The sequence below is a fragment of the Protomyctophum bolini genome (assembly GCF_963924005.1).
Source record: "Protomyctophum bolini genome assembly, chromosome: 22".
In the NCBI taxonomy this organism is placed as follows: Eukaryota; Metazoa; Chordata; class Actinopteri; order Myctophiformes; family Myctophidae; genus Protomyctophum; species Protomyctophum bolini.
The window spans coordinates 15,729,749-15,745,784 of NC_137883.1; the positions used below are offsets into that span (position 1 = coordinate 15,729,749).

The window sequence follows — 16,036 nt, forward strand, 5'->3', positions numbered from 1 at the left end:
GAGTAGCAGTAAAACTATTGAAAATGGGAAAAGTAACAAAAATTGTATTTTCCATACACACATAGTAAACTGAGTGTCATGTGTTATAGACAATTACATTTTAAATCGTTCCACGTCCCCACACATAATAGGAGTGGGCAGGACCCTGCACTGATCCTCTCATACAGTATAGCCTACGTTTTAGATTTGGAAAGGATGTGACCAGCTGGATTGAGACGCAGCCCAGCACAGTGGCCAGAGGAAAGGGAAGTGACCACACAGAGACAACCATCTCATGATCAGAGGGGACTGGGGGCTTAACAACTCAAACCCAGTTTGGGCTTATTTGTTTCTGTTGAAGTTCTTTAATCTTAACCACATTCAACACGGCATCCATATTTTTGGCAATTTTCAAACATTCAAACGTTCAAACAGATCTGCTATTTTGGCCTAATGTTCTTCCCAAAATAGGGATGCTATAGGTTCATGTGTTAATTCATAAACTTTCTAAAATGACAATGACAATGCAGAGATAAAGAAATAAAAAGCAAACAGACACTATACTATAGTCATTGTTAATATAGGCTAGCTGTCAGTAATTTGTACTTATTTCTTTCTCCTTTTTTTAACATTTTGAACTAACTGTTCCTTGTGAATAAATGAACATGGCTTGAGTGTAATTTCAACATGTGAGTTTGTGCTGCAGTTTCCAACAGGAAGACGCAGCTTCCTCTTGTTGGCTAACTTTAGTCTCAACATCAGGAAACTCAAATGTGGCAATTTAGAGCAGTGCTAGCCTATAAACATCCTCTGTCTGATCCATAGATATCCACTCTATGAAATTGTGTCAACAAATTAGTCATCAAAGTGATATATGAATAATGATAATATATGCATTTTTTGATCAAGTGAAGAAGTTACAAGATATTTATTGTGGATTATAAAAAGCTGAAATAGAAATCACAAGTCCACTTATTGTAGTGATAAAGTGTAAAAAATAAAATAAGTTGGAAACAAATACTTGGCACCAGGTTAACCATACAATATATTAATATTATTATCATCAACATCATCATCATCAATAACACATTTTTAGTACAAAATTAGTCATGTTGTAAAAAAAATCCATCCCGTCCACAAAAATGAAAATCCCTTGACATGGACGAAAAACTCTTCATCTTCAGTAAGTTGCTTCTGCTGATCAAACTCAAATTCTCCTGCAAACAAATGCATTATTTTGTCATTTCAGTATTCAAGGCTTAAAGAAAAGCTAAACAACTGGTTCTAATCTATTCATTATGCATAAAGGTCGTTATTAAGCCTTGTTGTGAACCTTGGCTGACGTGAGCTCTACAGAACATGGCAGGATCGAGGTTCTCTGAAAGGGTTGCTGCCCAGCACTGGGGGCATGCCAACCAGCAGCGCATCCTTGCCTGCATTCTGCAGACAGTACTGTTGCAGCTCTGCAGCAGCCTGGGATACCTGGTGGGGAGGGGAGGGAGAGACACTGGAAAAGCTACTAAACACTTAAATGGGCTCAATACTAATGTATTTTCAGTTTTCTATGTTATTGTGGGGAAAGCTTTCGCAACGCAACAAGTCGTGTCACGTTATGAGCTTGACAATCTGGTATTTTCCTCAGGAAAATGCTGGGGTTTAAGTGGCTAATACTACATACAGTATTGCAGTGGTTCTTAAATTCAGATTCATGGGACTCCCAGGAGACCTTGATGGGTTCCAGGGGGTCCCAGTTTTAACCACTTTAATCCTACAGAATACAGAACATCGGCTTTTAGAAAATGGAACTGATTATAACAACTTCTCCAAATTGTTGTATAGGAGTCCCTGGTAAATTATTTTCATATGGGTGTCTGCGGCCAAATACATATTAATTTGGGGGGGCCACTAACAAATTAGATACACACTGCATCAGTTGCAGCATAATGTAACCAATTAACCACTTTCAACATGGCATTTCTATTTTGGGCATGTCATGATAGGTGTGAGATTTATTTTAAATAGGCTATACTGTAGCTCACAAAGATCGTCTATTTTCACAATGCGACATATGGGGCTTAAGTTGTAACTGAAACGCCCCATTATTGTCTTTGCAGGGATATGCTATAAAAAGGTTTTGGATCTGAAACAAATCATATTTTGCTGTGTCACAAATGTCACAAATCCACCTGTATATATAGCTGAACAAAATATTTATTTCCAGAATATCATGAATGTAGGTATACAGTATCACTTAATTGTCATTATTACTGTGCAGTAGAGCCTAACCAATATACAGTACATTAGACAATACTGTATATACTGTAAACATTCAGCACAGCTATAATATTAAAGATAAAATATAGCATACCCTCACACAAATAAACCCTATAAGAACATCAAGCCTTTCAGTAAAGATAACGTTTTCAGTTTGTTTTCTTTTACCTTGATTCTGTCCACACTGGCCTCAAGCTTCAGTTGTTCTACAAGTCTCCGCATGTTGGACAGATTGGAATTAGAGGTCATGGTAGTAGTAATTTGTTTTATTTGAAGGAGAAATGGAGGAAACATGCGGTGATGCCGTGGCGTTGCTCTGCTAGAACACTGGCTGACTTCACAAATAAAGTCAGCCCAGGCTGGCTGTGTTTCTTTCCAAATGACCCCTGCTTTGGTCCACTTCCCTTTAGCACAGTTGTGTACAATGACAGAGGCAATGGTGGAAATGAAACACGACCCAACAGTATTGACACAGCAACATTCTTACAGTATTATACTTTAATGTTAGTTCCATCTTAAAGGGATAGTTCACCCAAAAAAGTTACTCACCCCACGGACACTTTCTTTACTTAGATTTTTAGTCTTGAGCATGAATGCAGTATGAATTAAGCCCTATTTAAAAATGTAAATAGCAGATATACAAGATTGTGAGATTGTAGATCTGCTATTTTCAAGTATTATGTTATTTTATGGATTTCGTTTTTAATTTATGAAATTCTTTTGAAGAATGTTTAATGAAAAATGTCTTTATAAACTGATGTCACCCTCTAGTCTAAGACAAGAAATCTCTTGTGAATTCAAAATGTGAAAGGCCTCGGTCCTCCTAACCACATTCGACCCAGCTGGAGGGTAGGATGTTGGATTAACAGTTGAAACCAACTGTGACTGCCAATCACTGATGCTTTGTTACTAGCCGTATTAGACTGGAATGTAAGATGTGCCTGACAGTATCTTCATTATCATCCTGTCTGTATCCATCTACCTGTTCTTCTTCAGTTCTGGAATGCTGTTCGAGTAGTAGAGTACTTGGAGGGCGATGATGCCGTTACAGGCAGAGGATATGACGTAGGAAAGGGCCATCAACGAGTCTCCCGTTTCCTGCACTGAGGTGAAGATGCGAGCGAGGGATCCTGCAAAAAGCAGGAACACGGAAATGGCCGACAGCTGGCCTGTGTGGCAATTTCGGAAGTTAGCGGCTACCTGGATCAGCCTGCCGATGATTATTGCTGGCATGTTAGAGGCCTGCATGCTGGTGATCACTGACACGGGCGTGACGGGGGACAAGAGCATGACAAGCAGCCCAAAATACACAACCAGGAACAGAAGACCCCGGGAGGACTTCCCTGCATAGTGCTGGATGAGGAACCCAATGGTCGCCGTCTGCAGCATGAGGAAGAGCGCCTCACCCCATGCACTGAAAGGGAAGTTGTTAGCCATGCTGTAGGCCATGGTCCCTGTGGTCGCATACAGCTCCAGAAGCACAGAGTTAAAGCTCAGTCCCTCGGCACTCTTAGCCCTTATCAGTTTCAAGATCTGAGGTAGTTTCACGAGCACAGAGCCCAGGATGATGCCAATCCCCAGGCCTTTGCTTAACACAATCTTCAAGCATGGTAAGTTGAGAAAGTTGAAGTCGAGGAAGAACTTGCTGTAGCACGACTTCGGCATGAAATAAGGCACCAAGAAATCCTTCAACGGCTTCAGGAAAGAGGAGCTCCATTTCACCTGGAGCATTTCTGCTACCATTGTGCAGCAAATCAGTGATCAGGAAGTGGTGGACATTATATACAGTATATGGTTATGGTGGAGTGGTTGACCCTATATGGATGTCATTGATGATGTCCACAATGACATCACATTAACACATCTAACATTAACTTTTAACTACCAGGTCTGGTAACTGGCTGGTATAGTATAGGTCGGTTAGGTGGGTGAGCTGAGTTTGGTTCAGTATGCTGCAGAAGGGTTTCTGTATTTTATGAGGCAACAGGGTTATATTTGGGTCAGTAGGCTGGGGAGGAGTTGCTGTATTTTATGAGATGATCCCCATAATAGTGTCTGGTATTCGAGGGGTGATTTCAGCTGTTTTACATAGCCTGACCCAGCAGTGCGTCTTCCACCAAGAAGAGTGAGCACATTCTGAAGAGAGACTTTCAGCTTTTATAGCCTTAGGCAGCACTTCCCTAATCAGACCATAGACGTCATCACTTGATGAATGAGAATGTGAACAGCAGTGTGCCTGACAGGCAGCTGACAGGGCTTGTCCATGGTGATGCAATTTTTCCCTCAGACACAATGGCTCTGCACAGACCTATGCTCGCCTCCTGGCTGTGTGTGTCAGACCCAGAGGCCATGTCTGACACTATGGAACTCCATATCTCGCCAAGACTGAGCCAAAATGCTATATTTGGCATTAATTGTGTCCTCATCATGTTGAGAGCATCATAACCGGCTTATAACCGACTGCAGTCTACACTTCGCATGAGTTGCTGACCTTTGAGAATCACATTTTACATTCCTCCAACATCTTACAGAACATCAAACCCCAAACAAGTATTTCCAACGTCCACAGGTATTCAAGAAATAACTTTTTGACACGATTACGTCAGGCCCATAAACAATATTCTTCAGGTAAGTGAGACCGCATAGCAATTCCTGAACTGTAAAGACGGAAATAAACACCTCTGCTGCAGGCCAGTTCCTGTAAACCCTTTGTTTTTACATTAATCATTTCATCCATGGTAGCCTACTTTGTCTCTTGACTTATAATGAGAAGTGATTAGCACAAAGGCATGTGTTTCAGAATTGGTTCCAATGTGAGTTAAAGATGGTGAATACTACTTTGAATGTGATCTCTCGAGTGCGGGACCTGGTTTCTGACCCACGAAACAGACAGGTGATAGTCCAGGAAGAGGGCTGTCTGCCCGGTCTGGTTTTGTTCTTGGACAAGAAGGACCCCGAAGTATTGTTTGCCACCCTGCAGACCCTACGATACTTGGCCGAATGGACCCATAACATTGCCAACATGAAGAATGAGTTGGGTATGATGGTGAGCCTGGAGAACTTGATGGAGAGCACTAGTATGTCTGTTGGCATTGTGACCCTGGCCAAAGAGGTGTACAGTATCCTGAATGCACCTGACAACCCTGTAACGCACACACCAGATATGCAGAGGAGGAAGAAGCCACAGTACTTCAACTCCACCAACGAGAATGCCAAGTCTGTCACTTTACACATCCAGGGGCTGGACAGCACTGACCAGCGAGCCTTATGTGAGCAAGCTCTTCTGAGAGTCAAAGGAGTGATCAGCTTCACGTTCCAGATGGCCTCTAAGAGATGCACGGTCTGCATTCGCCCAGACCTACCCACTGAGAGCCTGGCATCAGTCATCGCTGCCACCAAGGTGATGTCAGCACAGCAGGTGGTAGAGAATGAGGCAGGAGAAGATGTTCTTGTCCCCCTGAACTCCACTGGAGTGGAGGTTCAGAACACCACAGATCTACCAGACTACCTCCCAGAGGATCTTCCGCTTCGGACACGACCTCCGCCTTGGACGTGGTCTCTGCTACCAAGTGGTAATCCAAAAAACTGTGTTCCTCTTTTATTTAAGTGTTTTTTTGGTTTGTGTTTAAGCCTCGAAATTATTACACATGCAGTCCGTGGTACACTCTGGATGTAAACACAGGCTTCTGATCTCATATTAATCTTGTTATCAGTGGGGTAACTCTGCAGTCCATATGAGAAATAGCTTCTCTGTTCATAAAGAAAGTGGAGGAGAAACATGCCTAAAATGTTTAACTGCGTAAAATTGACTTTTTAGATAAATGAACAGTACAGGTAAAGATAGAGCATGACATGCAAGTAAAATGCTTCTCTGAGCATATACCAGGCATGCCAAGCCAGGTAGGTTATCCTGAGCTCCTGGTGGCGCTATAATAGGCCAATGTGAAAAGGGAGGGATTTATTCCTCTGCCTAGTAGGAATGTGCATGCCAAATTTCCTGTTCCCATTTTGTTCAAAATGGGCCAACCCTGCAAACCTTGTAAGCCAATGTTAGCCAATTAGGATGGAATATGAAATACCAGACATCCATCTAGGGAAATGTAGCTTTCTCTGTTGTGTTCTGTGGGTTTTCTTTTCTGTTCAGTGGCTTTACAGCAAATGGGATAAAGTACATTTCCGCAATCAAGGGTCTCTGTCCAGCTCTAACCTGCAATGCACTCTTAGATTACACTTTGATTCTTTCGCCTTGAACTGACATTTATGGTGACTGTTATAGGGGAGACTCCCCCCTAATGAGACCCAGAAAATACAGCTTCTTGGAATAGGGATGATTCTCCCACCGTTCCGGACCAGAGCTATTATGAAATGTCAAAGAAGAGACTCCCTTCTCACCCGCTTCGATTGTTATCAACCCATAATCTCTAGGTTATTTATCAAGACTTGACTCCCACTTACTTCTTGTAACTGCACTTTACAACATTTTATATTTATTACGTGGCCGATTCAGGATGGGAACCACTTTTGGGGTTTTACCCTTCAAGACTGGAACCCCCTTTGGGGGTTCTTGTTGCTATGTACAGTATATAGCATAACATTTTTGTAATTTTTTTCAGGTCAGTATTTATAAGGCATTTTTAGAATTGGCCTCAGTCCTAAGGGTTAAGACTGAGGTTAGGGTTAGAGTTGGATTTAGGGTTAGTAGTCGGTCAATGCGCCAAACATCGTCCAACAATGGCTGTCAACAACATCAGTAGTGACCCACCATGAATGGGTCATTGGATTATTATTCTTTTAAATTTTTGTCATGAAAGCAGGGAATCTAGATTCAAATTGACATATTGTTTGTTCAGTTTGACCCACCAGTTGTAGAGATGGCTTATGTCTTGCAGAAAACAGCGAGTTGAGAAAACAGGCTTGAAAGGTTCACTTCTTACACCTACATGTTTAAGCATTTATTACATTTATTTCAGAAATGCTCTAGTATGTGCTATTAACTCATTTTGGATAAAATGAGTGGTGAAAAGCTGGAGGTTGCACGATGACAGGCTCTCAGTCAATTCTGGTCACACTGGTAGAAAATGTCCAGTAGGCTCCATTGCATGTCTCGAGACTCTTGACACAAGTAGGCTAACCTACAGGTCTTTATGGGTTGATAACATCGAATCTGCTACCTTTCTTGCTTTCCAAAATCCAAATGGCTGTGAACAATGGATATTCCTCCTTTCAGCTTTCCAAACTTATTACGGAACACAGGTGACTCCACTTGTGTTATTCTGAACGACACTGGAAAGCGGCCTTCTCTTTGTTTCCGGAAAGAGAGTATCCGGATCACTATCATGATATTCTCTAGCAGGGACGAATAGTTTTCATAATCCTCATGGGGGATGTTTTTAGGCGAGCTCTTTCTCACAGTGAGGGGTTTCCCAGACCACTCTGTGATTTAGCAATGATAGCCATAGCCTAGTTTTCCTGCACTGTGCCAACTTTCTTCATTTGGCTTCTCACACATGCTAACATGGGCTAAATGTTAATCACTATTGTCTCCACCAGCCGAAGGCATGGCATTGGGGAGAGTATGTTTTGCACTCCGTCCGTGTGTCTGTCCGTCCGTCGGTTACCAGCTAATCTCCGGTACCGTTAACCCGGTCGATCAAAGACTTTACACATACTGGATGCCTCTGCCCCAAATTTTCCAGAACGGCCTGTTATAGCGCCACCATGAGGCAGCGTTTCACCTTTTTTACCTATAACTGCACCGATCTGAAACGTTGCATGAACACTCCCTAGAGGCCAAGGGCAAACCTTTTCACATCTGCCTTTTATATTCAAAGATTTGCGCCACATTTTCACGTTTTTCAAAAACAGCAGATCTACAAACTTGTAGCGCCGCAGTCTGCCGCACTATGAGCTTGTAGATCTGCTATTGTTCAATAGCTAAAGTATAATATAATGTAATGCTTAAAATACCAAAAGGGGTTCCTGTCCTGGATGGGTTAATACATTATTTTATATTCTCCACTCTTCCTCCTTATTTACACACAGGACAGGTGCTTGCCTCTCCTCTGTAATAATTACAAATGTTTATAAACTAGTAAGAAGCCCTGAGGGTGAGAAGCGTGCATGCATCCACCTGGGTGACGGCAGAGTGGGCAGACGGAAGACTGCTGGGCGAGCGCTGGCGCTTTGGCATCATCATATGGAATGAATTCTGTACTGGACATATATTGAGTGTCTTGAGTGTACAGGGTTTAATGAGGTCAGATCAACATATGGAATGTCAGAACAGGAAGGTCGGGTGGGGAGGATCAACATATGGAATGTCAGAACAGGTCAGGGTCTGAGGTCAGTTGCTGGCCGGCTCCAGAGTCCATATATGCAGATCTAGTTGATGATCCAGTCTTCTCATGTATGGTTATCCAGGTTAGATGAGGTCAGTGTCGTGATCTTCATAATATGGCCATATATGGCGTGCCGCGCGACATGTCACGAGGCGTGATGTCACAAGGCGTGACCAAATATTGTAGTGTGATGTCACAAGGCGTGACCGGAGGTGTGATGTCACTAGGCGTGACCATATATGGAGATGTGATGTCATGAGGCATGACCATATTTGGAGGCGTGGGGCGACTAACGGATGGACGGGAGATGTCCCGACTCCCCATAGATATGTCTATGCTTGTCCCAGCCAGAGCCATCTACTTACTCTATGGCTCTGGTCCAATGGCTGCTTCCCCAGGAGGGGCTAGAGCGAGGCCGCCATGATTAGACCGGCCCCATGAAGTGAACGGAGTTTGCGCAACTCTGTCTATATCTAATCTAAGGCTCTGGGCTAGGGGAGGGCGAACCAACCCACGTGGCTAATGAATTACGACAACAATCCTGTATGCTTATTGGTCGATTGGTGGTGATGATGACGCAGCTTTAGCAAACGTAAACAAAACGACAGTGACTTCCTGAAGAGAATTTAAGAGAATTTAAGAGATCCAGCTGCTGAAATGTGAACTTCAACTGAATCATCAACACAGACAGACAAACGTGCAGGATTCTGTTTTTCTGGAGCCATGGTCGAAGTATTTTCTGGGAGAACTCTTCTGAATAAAGACGGTGATCTTGTCGATCCCGAAGAGGCTTTGAGGAATAAAGTGGTTGGGATCTATTTTTCTGCCGGTTGGTGCCCACCTTGTCGAGACTTCACGCCAATCCTGTGTGATTTCTACACGGAACTCGTGGATGAGAGCGACCCTCCCGCACAATTTGAAATTGTGTTTGTATCCTCTGATAAGTCGGCCGATGATATGGTTGAATATTATCATGATATGCATGGAGACTGGTTAGCTCTGCCCTGGACAGATGATTATAAATTGTAAGTGAACGAAGATACTGTACATTACTATTGAGATATTACGATTTGATACCATACATAGGCTGCAGGCTGCTGTATGTAAGTGGAGTAGTTATACTCTTAGGATATACAATATATTCAATTGCACTGTTGGTAGCCTACATCAACAGCTTATTACGCTCCATGTTAGGCCTATAAGATGCTTAGGAGCGTCGATCTGCTCATACGGATTATGTCCAGTAGGCTACACCTACAGGCCAAAGTGTCCTCCCTACTTTCTAAGTTTGACAGTTGACACAGCTAGACTACAAGGATGGCAGGGGGAAAATACATCAAAATGTTAAATGTATGTTATTACTAAGTAACAAATACCCCCAAAAACAAGTGAATATACCAGTGTCAAATATTGTATAAAATAGCCTACTTTATTTTGTATTTTCAAATATAGCCACACTGCCACAGAGATGACCTATAGCACAAACGTCTGTAATACACAAGCAAGCAATGGAAATACATATTTCAAATACACGTACCCTACTGTTCTTCGTTTGGTATGAATGGCACATGACATGATACATATCTTATGTGGTTATAGTAAATATTCCAGTCTCAAGATACGAGAGATATGAACTATGAACTCTAGTTTAACTGTGGCTCCGTTTTAAATAATGTGTGTGTGTGTGTGTGTGTGTGTGTGTGTGTGTGTGTGTGTGTGTGTGTTGTCTTTCCACCTGACAGCGAGTTGAAGCAGCGTTATAAGATCACGGCAGTGCCCAGGCTGGTAATAGTGAAGGAGAACGGTGAGGTGATTACAGACAAGGGCAGGAAACAGATCCGAGACAAGGGTCTGTCCTGCTTCAGGACCTGGCTGGAGGCTGCGGAGGTCTTTCAGAATTTCAAGGGCTAGTAAACTACATAGGCTAGATGTCAAGTCAAGCATCTCTGCCTGGGTCATAAGACTATTACAACAAAATGTGCAGAGTTGCGTAAAACATTTTCACATTACAGAACAAAAAACAAACAAAAATGGATGAAGGAATACTACATGTTTTTATAACAATTATTCTAACATGTATGCATAATAGACAGGACTGTAGGCCTATACTGTTATGTGTGAATCTGCTTCATGGTAACTTTAAAGTATGCTCAACTCTGCAACATCGTGTTATAATGGCAAGATTCAAGATTTGTCCCTCACTCATACAAGCAGCTAAATGTTGGTGTAGTGTTACGAAAGATTGCAAACATTGCAATATAACAACAAGATAATGCTGATAATACTGGATGTAATAAAATAAGAAACTAAAATTAGGTTTAGCAGCAAAGGATATTTTCCTTTGCTGCTAAACCTTATTTTAGTTTATTATGTTATTTATTAATAATTTTGTATCTGCATGTATAGAATATGCATGCAGTAGGTATATGCAGGTATACACAAATAAACTCATATATACAGAATAGTGCAACAGTGTGAGCAAACCTGCAAAGGGGGGTAGAAATTAAATGCTATTTTGTTTTTCTTGTCCTTTTTCTTTTTCAGGGCTCTGATAGACTCGGGGAACGTTCTGAGCCTTGAGCCCAGGGCTTTGAGAGCTCAAGTACAGTACCGTTTTTATTTGAATACTTCATTTAAAAGGACAGTTTGGGCTATACTTTGTATGCATTACTAAATAAAAAGAAAACTTCAGTCTTCCAATGTATATCTAGCTACCATATCTCTACTTTAAAAAGGGCTAAAACGTTTAAGCATTTAAATATTTTTTTTAACTTCTTGTATATTTTTAATATTTTTTTACAATTGATTATTAAAAGACGATGCTCACATTTTGGACATTGATTGTTGTCAGTGATTGTGCGTGTTTATGAGGTGAAATGAACCGGGTATTCTTGTGTATCCTAGTCTCCCATTACTGTCTGGTTATGGTGTCATGGAGCCTCTGTGTACTTAAACAGGGGTCTATTCTCCTGTGGTGTCATTAACGCACCCAATGGAGTCAACAGTCTGTCTCGAGAGACTAGTGGGGAGATAACAGTGGAGAGAGTGAAATCATGTCATCTCATTTGCCTGGTGAAATAATAGTGAAATAAAACTCTCTCATTTGGCTGGAGACCCCCCCCCCCTTTTTTGTGTGGAGTTATGCATTAATATAGGTAACCACTTTTCAACCTGGTCACTGGGTTAGGGTTTTTGTAGTATGGGCAGAATCTGTATCCTTCCAAAAAGGCCTCAACAGAGTGTTGAATGTATGTCTTTCTCACAATTGCGATTAGCCCTTCACCAAGTCCATCCTTGTCCAATAGGCACGTTAGCAGCGAAGAAAGCTTGACCTGCATAGCAACAGTTGCTAAACTATTTGGATTGGGATAATTTGCATCTCTGCCCAGTAAAATCCAGAGTTTTAATGTACATTATTGTCTTGTGTTCCTTTTCCTACCACATCATACCAGAAGAGGTCACTATTTACCTTGTAACGGATGGACTAGCTATAGCCACTGCAAGTGTAGAGCACTATATGAGGAGAATATGTTGCCTTCTCACTATCTAGCTCACACACACAACACACACGTATTGAGTTTGTGCTTGAAATGTACTGTAATTCTGCAAACTGTTAATACATATTTCAATCAATCAACTAATTAGTTAGGGTCATATATTCAACTAAAGCATACACACATTAGGAGTCTACTAGTACATCTGTCCTCTATCTGGTCCACTAACAACAAAAAGTACCCGTGTGTTATGATCATGATGACATACGTTTTTTTGCAGGTGTCAACCACAACAAGACCCAGACCAGATCCTCTTTTTACAGTGCAAAGAAATGGTGGTGTTTGAGAACCAATTAGTCTGACAAAAAAAAAACTTGTTTCAGGGTTTTGGCAGGTCTGTGTGTCAAATCAAATCAAATAAAAATAACTAGTGACCCCTCCCGTTTGGGGAGAGCTCAGCTGGCGAGAATTTCTGGGAACTCACATTAGACCAGATTACTGACGTGAAAATAAATGCAATTGGAGCTATAGTCTATTGTTGAACAGCAAAAACAATCTCGTTTCACAGGCAGATTTTCTGTCAACCATCCATGAGCTCAGTTCGAAAGAAAGACGGGTCAGCATGTCGATGTCGAATTTAAATTTGGAGTCAGTGGGATTTTGTAGAATGAAAGGCAGTAGTGTTGGTGGGTGCTATAACGGCGTGCTGAATCAGGTAACAAACGCTGCCTTTATGCGCGTGGAGCTGAGTGAGAACTAGGCGGGGGCACATGGGGTGGGGTGGACCAGAGAGAAGCAGAGAGAGTGCAGACTCAGAGCAGACCTAATAACGCTCTCCTGTTCACCGCAAGTTGCGCTCAGTGAGTGAATCCCGGACCGGTCCGGACAGCTCCATCCTCCAGGACCGCACGCTAGTCAGTCGAGAGACCAGACCATCCTGAATGAACAGCCGAATAGCAACGGGATTTGGTAAGTAGCCTATTCTAAAAGTAAGGAGATAAATAGCTGCAGGAAACAGCTTCTAAAATCAGCAATAAATCGCATGGCTGCATGGTGTTCTACAAGTTGCAATACGTAAATATCTTATAGCCTAAGTTAACATTAACAAGACAAAACGCACGTGTGTGCGCGCATGCTTTCACTGGACATTTTAATAGGGCAATGGGCGGATGCTTATAAAGACAAATCTGTTCTGACCCAGAATGACACTTAATGAATGCAGTATGGACGTGTAGGCTACCGCTACTGTTCTTCTTTAACAACTCCTGAACCTTACCGCGCGCGCGCGCACACGCATTCTCACACACACACACACACACACACACACACACACACACACACACACACACACACACACACACACACACACACACACACACACACACACACACACACACACACTCTTATTGAAATAGCTGGGGTTTTATCAGGGAAATAGTTCTAATCCATCTTAGCAGACATTAACCATTAAAGTGCCTCATTCCCTGAAATATTTGGTTATAAATGTTCCAGTTGGTTTTCTCATATTGGATCAATGGGACCAGATCAGGCCTATATTAAGTGGGATTCCATTGTAGTATGATTTATATTTTATTTTATGTTTATTATGAGCTCTTAGTGGAGATTGATTGATTGACTGATTAATTTATTAACAGATTGGAGAATTACAGTACATTTCAAGCACAACTCAATACAAAACTGTTAACTGTGGACGACACCATAAAGTATTACACTTGTTTACAATAGGGCCCACCATGTTCAATTCATCATAACAATTAGAGATGTACAAATATACTCTTCTATATAGCCAAAAACAGGAAATCATCATAGGAGGTAAAAAGTGAAAAAACCAAACATATACAGTGAGGGGGGAAAAGGGGTGGGTGGGGGATTCAGGTTTTACGGGGGCCAGTTTCGAATTGGAGCCGTCCGTAGGTGCCCTTTGAGAGCGGGTTTGAAGGAGTCAAGGATTTCACATGTCTTAATGACTGTTGGTAGGGCGCTCCAGATTTTGGTGGCATAGGAGCGAAAATAATTTAGTGCCTTGTTTGTGCCGAATCTGGGTTGCACATGGTTTGTTGAACTTACTCTGGTGTTGTGGGTGTGGACTTCGTTGACATTTAGACAGGTACATGGGTATCTTGGTGCTGTTATGTATCGAATCTTGTGGACCAGACCCATTGCAAGATGCTGTACTCTGTCGTCGACCCTAAGCCATTCCAGTCTGTCAAAATGGGCAGCAGTATAGGCCTATGCTTTTTTGTTATAATCATTATCAGCCTAGTGCCTACAGTATGGTATCAACATGATTAATGGGACACTGTAATGCGATATGATATGTCATGACGTATTATGTGCCTTCTCTGCCCCAAAGATAAGGTTTCCTCCTCTGAGATGCTCAGTACAGCAGCCGCTTTGTGCTTTTGTGCTGTGTGTGCGTGGGCGTGTGGGCGTGCGTGCGCCAGTGTGTGAGTGTGTGCGTGTGAGGGCTAGTGGGCATGTGTGCGCGTGTGTGCGTGTGTGCATGTCCGTGTGTATGCTGCGGGCTGGTGTGAAACTATGATGTAACATCCCTCTTTCATTAATACTTCATCTCAGAAATATTATACGGAGGCTTTAATAACCACATTAACCATCCCTGTTGCCCCTATGTTGGTCAAAATAATAGCAAATCTATAGCAAATCTACAAGCTCACAGTGTGTCTAAAATGTGTGTAAGTGGTTAAATGCCACTGAAGGATGATGGCCCCAGAGCCACCTGTCTTTCACCTGTACATAAAGTTAACCAATAGAAATTGCCCACATAAATTATCCAGTGTAGCAGAGAGGGTTCAGTTGCCGGAGACAATCCAAAGAGTTGTATTGGCTCTACAAAGTGAATCCTCTGGCTTTAATAGTCACTGCTATCCATCCACGTTAGGGACAGCGGTTGGCTCTGCCTTCCCTGGTAAAGTTGTCGCTATAGCTGGATGTCCAGGAGGCAGAGGGATGTAATGAACTAAGTCTGGATCTGTCATCACGGTCTGTACTAAACATTAGTATCTCTGGGGATTCACCTTGTGTTTTGCCAGGATAAAATGTGTGCACAAATATATCTGTGTTTCTGTTTCTGTTTTGTTGTCCGTGCGTGCGTGCGTGCATGCGTGCGTGTGCTAGCTTTGACTTGAGGACCCATGAGACCAGCTCATGTTGTCTGCACATTCTGAAGAGCTCACTCTCTTGGCTTGGGTTACACATTAACAAGCACTCTTGTCTATTATTGGCTTCGCTTTTACCCATCGATTATTTCTATTGTCTCATTCTTACATTATATCTTTGATTCAAAGTTTTGAAGATTGTTATAATTAGATTTGATGTAAGAGTCCACAAGAGTAAAATTCCTCAACATTGTAGCAGCAATAATAAACAATAATACACTTTAATAGTACACTTTGAAGTGCTTGAATGTGCTGTGTTCAGGGTTCCTTCCTATTAACTATGTTATCCATCTGTGTACTGTACACACTGTATGTCCACACTGTATGTTACACACATGTCCACTATGTGTGTAATAGTTCCGTTTCTATTTTTTATCTTTATGAGGAACTAAACCTTAAGGTTTATTCTTGTCTGTTATATATGACCCTTTTCACCATTGATCGTTTCTATCATCTAATTCTAACATAATCTCCCCCCATGTAAAGACATTCAATTGTTCTGAAACAGCTGAGAAAATGAGTAACACAACTGTACACTAGGTATCTCATTCATTATACACAAACTAAGTTATTTTACCAATAATTACATATAGATGCTCTATGCTTAGCTTTCTGCTTTGCCTTTTCGTGGTTCACTGAATAAGAGAGAGCACTATGGGAATAAATCACTGACAAAATGAGTAGTACTTAGCAGACGTTAATTTTCCGTCACTGCACAATGTGAATGAGGACATTGTGGAATTGGGTGGTGACT

The 16,036-nt window shown here is 41.9% G+C and overlaps 5 protein-coding genes across 6 annotated transcripts in view; 3 read left to right on the forward strand and 2 right to left on the reverse strand.

Moving 5' to 3' along the window:
* Positions 1 to 623: 623 nt before the first annotated feature.
* Positions 624 to 2,619, reverse strand: gng10 (guanine nucleotide binding protein (G protein), gamma 10). Its single transcript, XM_080755992.1, has 3 exons — positions 2,422 to 2,619; positions 1,313 to 1,461; positions 624 to 1,196 (listed from the first exon to the last, which is right to left on the reverse strand). Exons 1-2 carry the CDS (start codon positions 2,545 to 2,547, stop codon positions 1,330 to 1,332), a joined length of 258 nt encoding a protein of 85 aa, XP_080612118.1. The 5' UTR covers positions 2,548 to 2,619; the 3' UTR covers positions 624 to 1,196; positions 1,313 to 1,329.
* Positions 2,620 to 3,231: 612 nt separating this feature from the next.
* LOC308309659 (mannose-P-dolichol utilization defect 1 protein-like) lies at positions 3,232 to 3,996 on the reverse strand (the record flags this gene model as incomplete). Its single annotated transcript, XM_080755569.1, has 1 exon — positions 3,232 to 3,996. One exon carries the CDS (start codon positions 3,994 to 3,996, stop codon positions 3,232 to 3,234), a length of 765 nt encoding a protein of 254 aa, XP_080611695.1.
* Positions 3,997 to 5,077: 1,081 nt separating this feature from the next.
* On the forward strand, positions 5,078 to 6,420 carry LOC308309660 (armadillo repeat-containing protein 1-like; the record flags this gene model as incomplete). The annotated part of the gene is made up of 2 exons (XM_080755570.1): positions 5,078 to 5,825; positions 6,398 to 6,420. 2 exons carry the CDS (start codon positions 5,078 to 5,080, stop codon positions 6,418 to 6,420), a joined length of 771 nt encoding a protein of 256 aa, XP_080611696.1.
* Positions 6,421 to 9,229: 2,809 nt separating this feature from the next.
* Positions 9,230 to 11,419, forward strand: nxnl2 (nucleoredoxin like 2). Of its 2 annotated transcripts, XM_080756845.1 has the most exons (3): positions 9,230 to 9,616; positions 10,334 to 10,395; positions 11,136 to 11,419. In XM_080756845.1, exons 1-3 carry the CDS (start codon positions 9,315 to 9,317, stop codon positions 11,141 to 11,143), a joined length of 372 nt encoding a protein of 123 aa, XP_080612971.1. In that variant the 5' UTR covers positions 9,230 to 9,314; the 3' UTR covers positions 11,144 to 11,419. The 2 variants fall into 2 exon arrangements, with proteins under 2 accessions (XP_080612971.1, XP_080612970.1); XM_080756844.1 differs by having other exon boundaries at positions 10,334 to 11,419.
* A 1,477-nt stretch (positions 11,420 to 12,896) lies between these two features.
* The window catches only part of csgalnact1a (chondroitin sulfate N-acetylgalactosaminyltransferase 1a), a 41,721-nt gene continuing 38,581 nt past the window's right edge, over positions 12,897 to 16,036 (forward strand). Inside the window, exon 1 of the mRNA XM_080755944.1 lies at positions 12,897 to 13,054. The gene's annotated coding sequence lies outside the window, so the exon portion shown is untranslated. The remainder of the gene's footprint in view (positions 13,055 to 16,036) is intronic.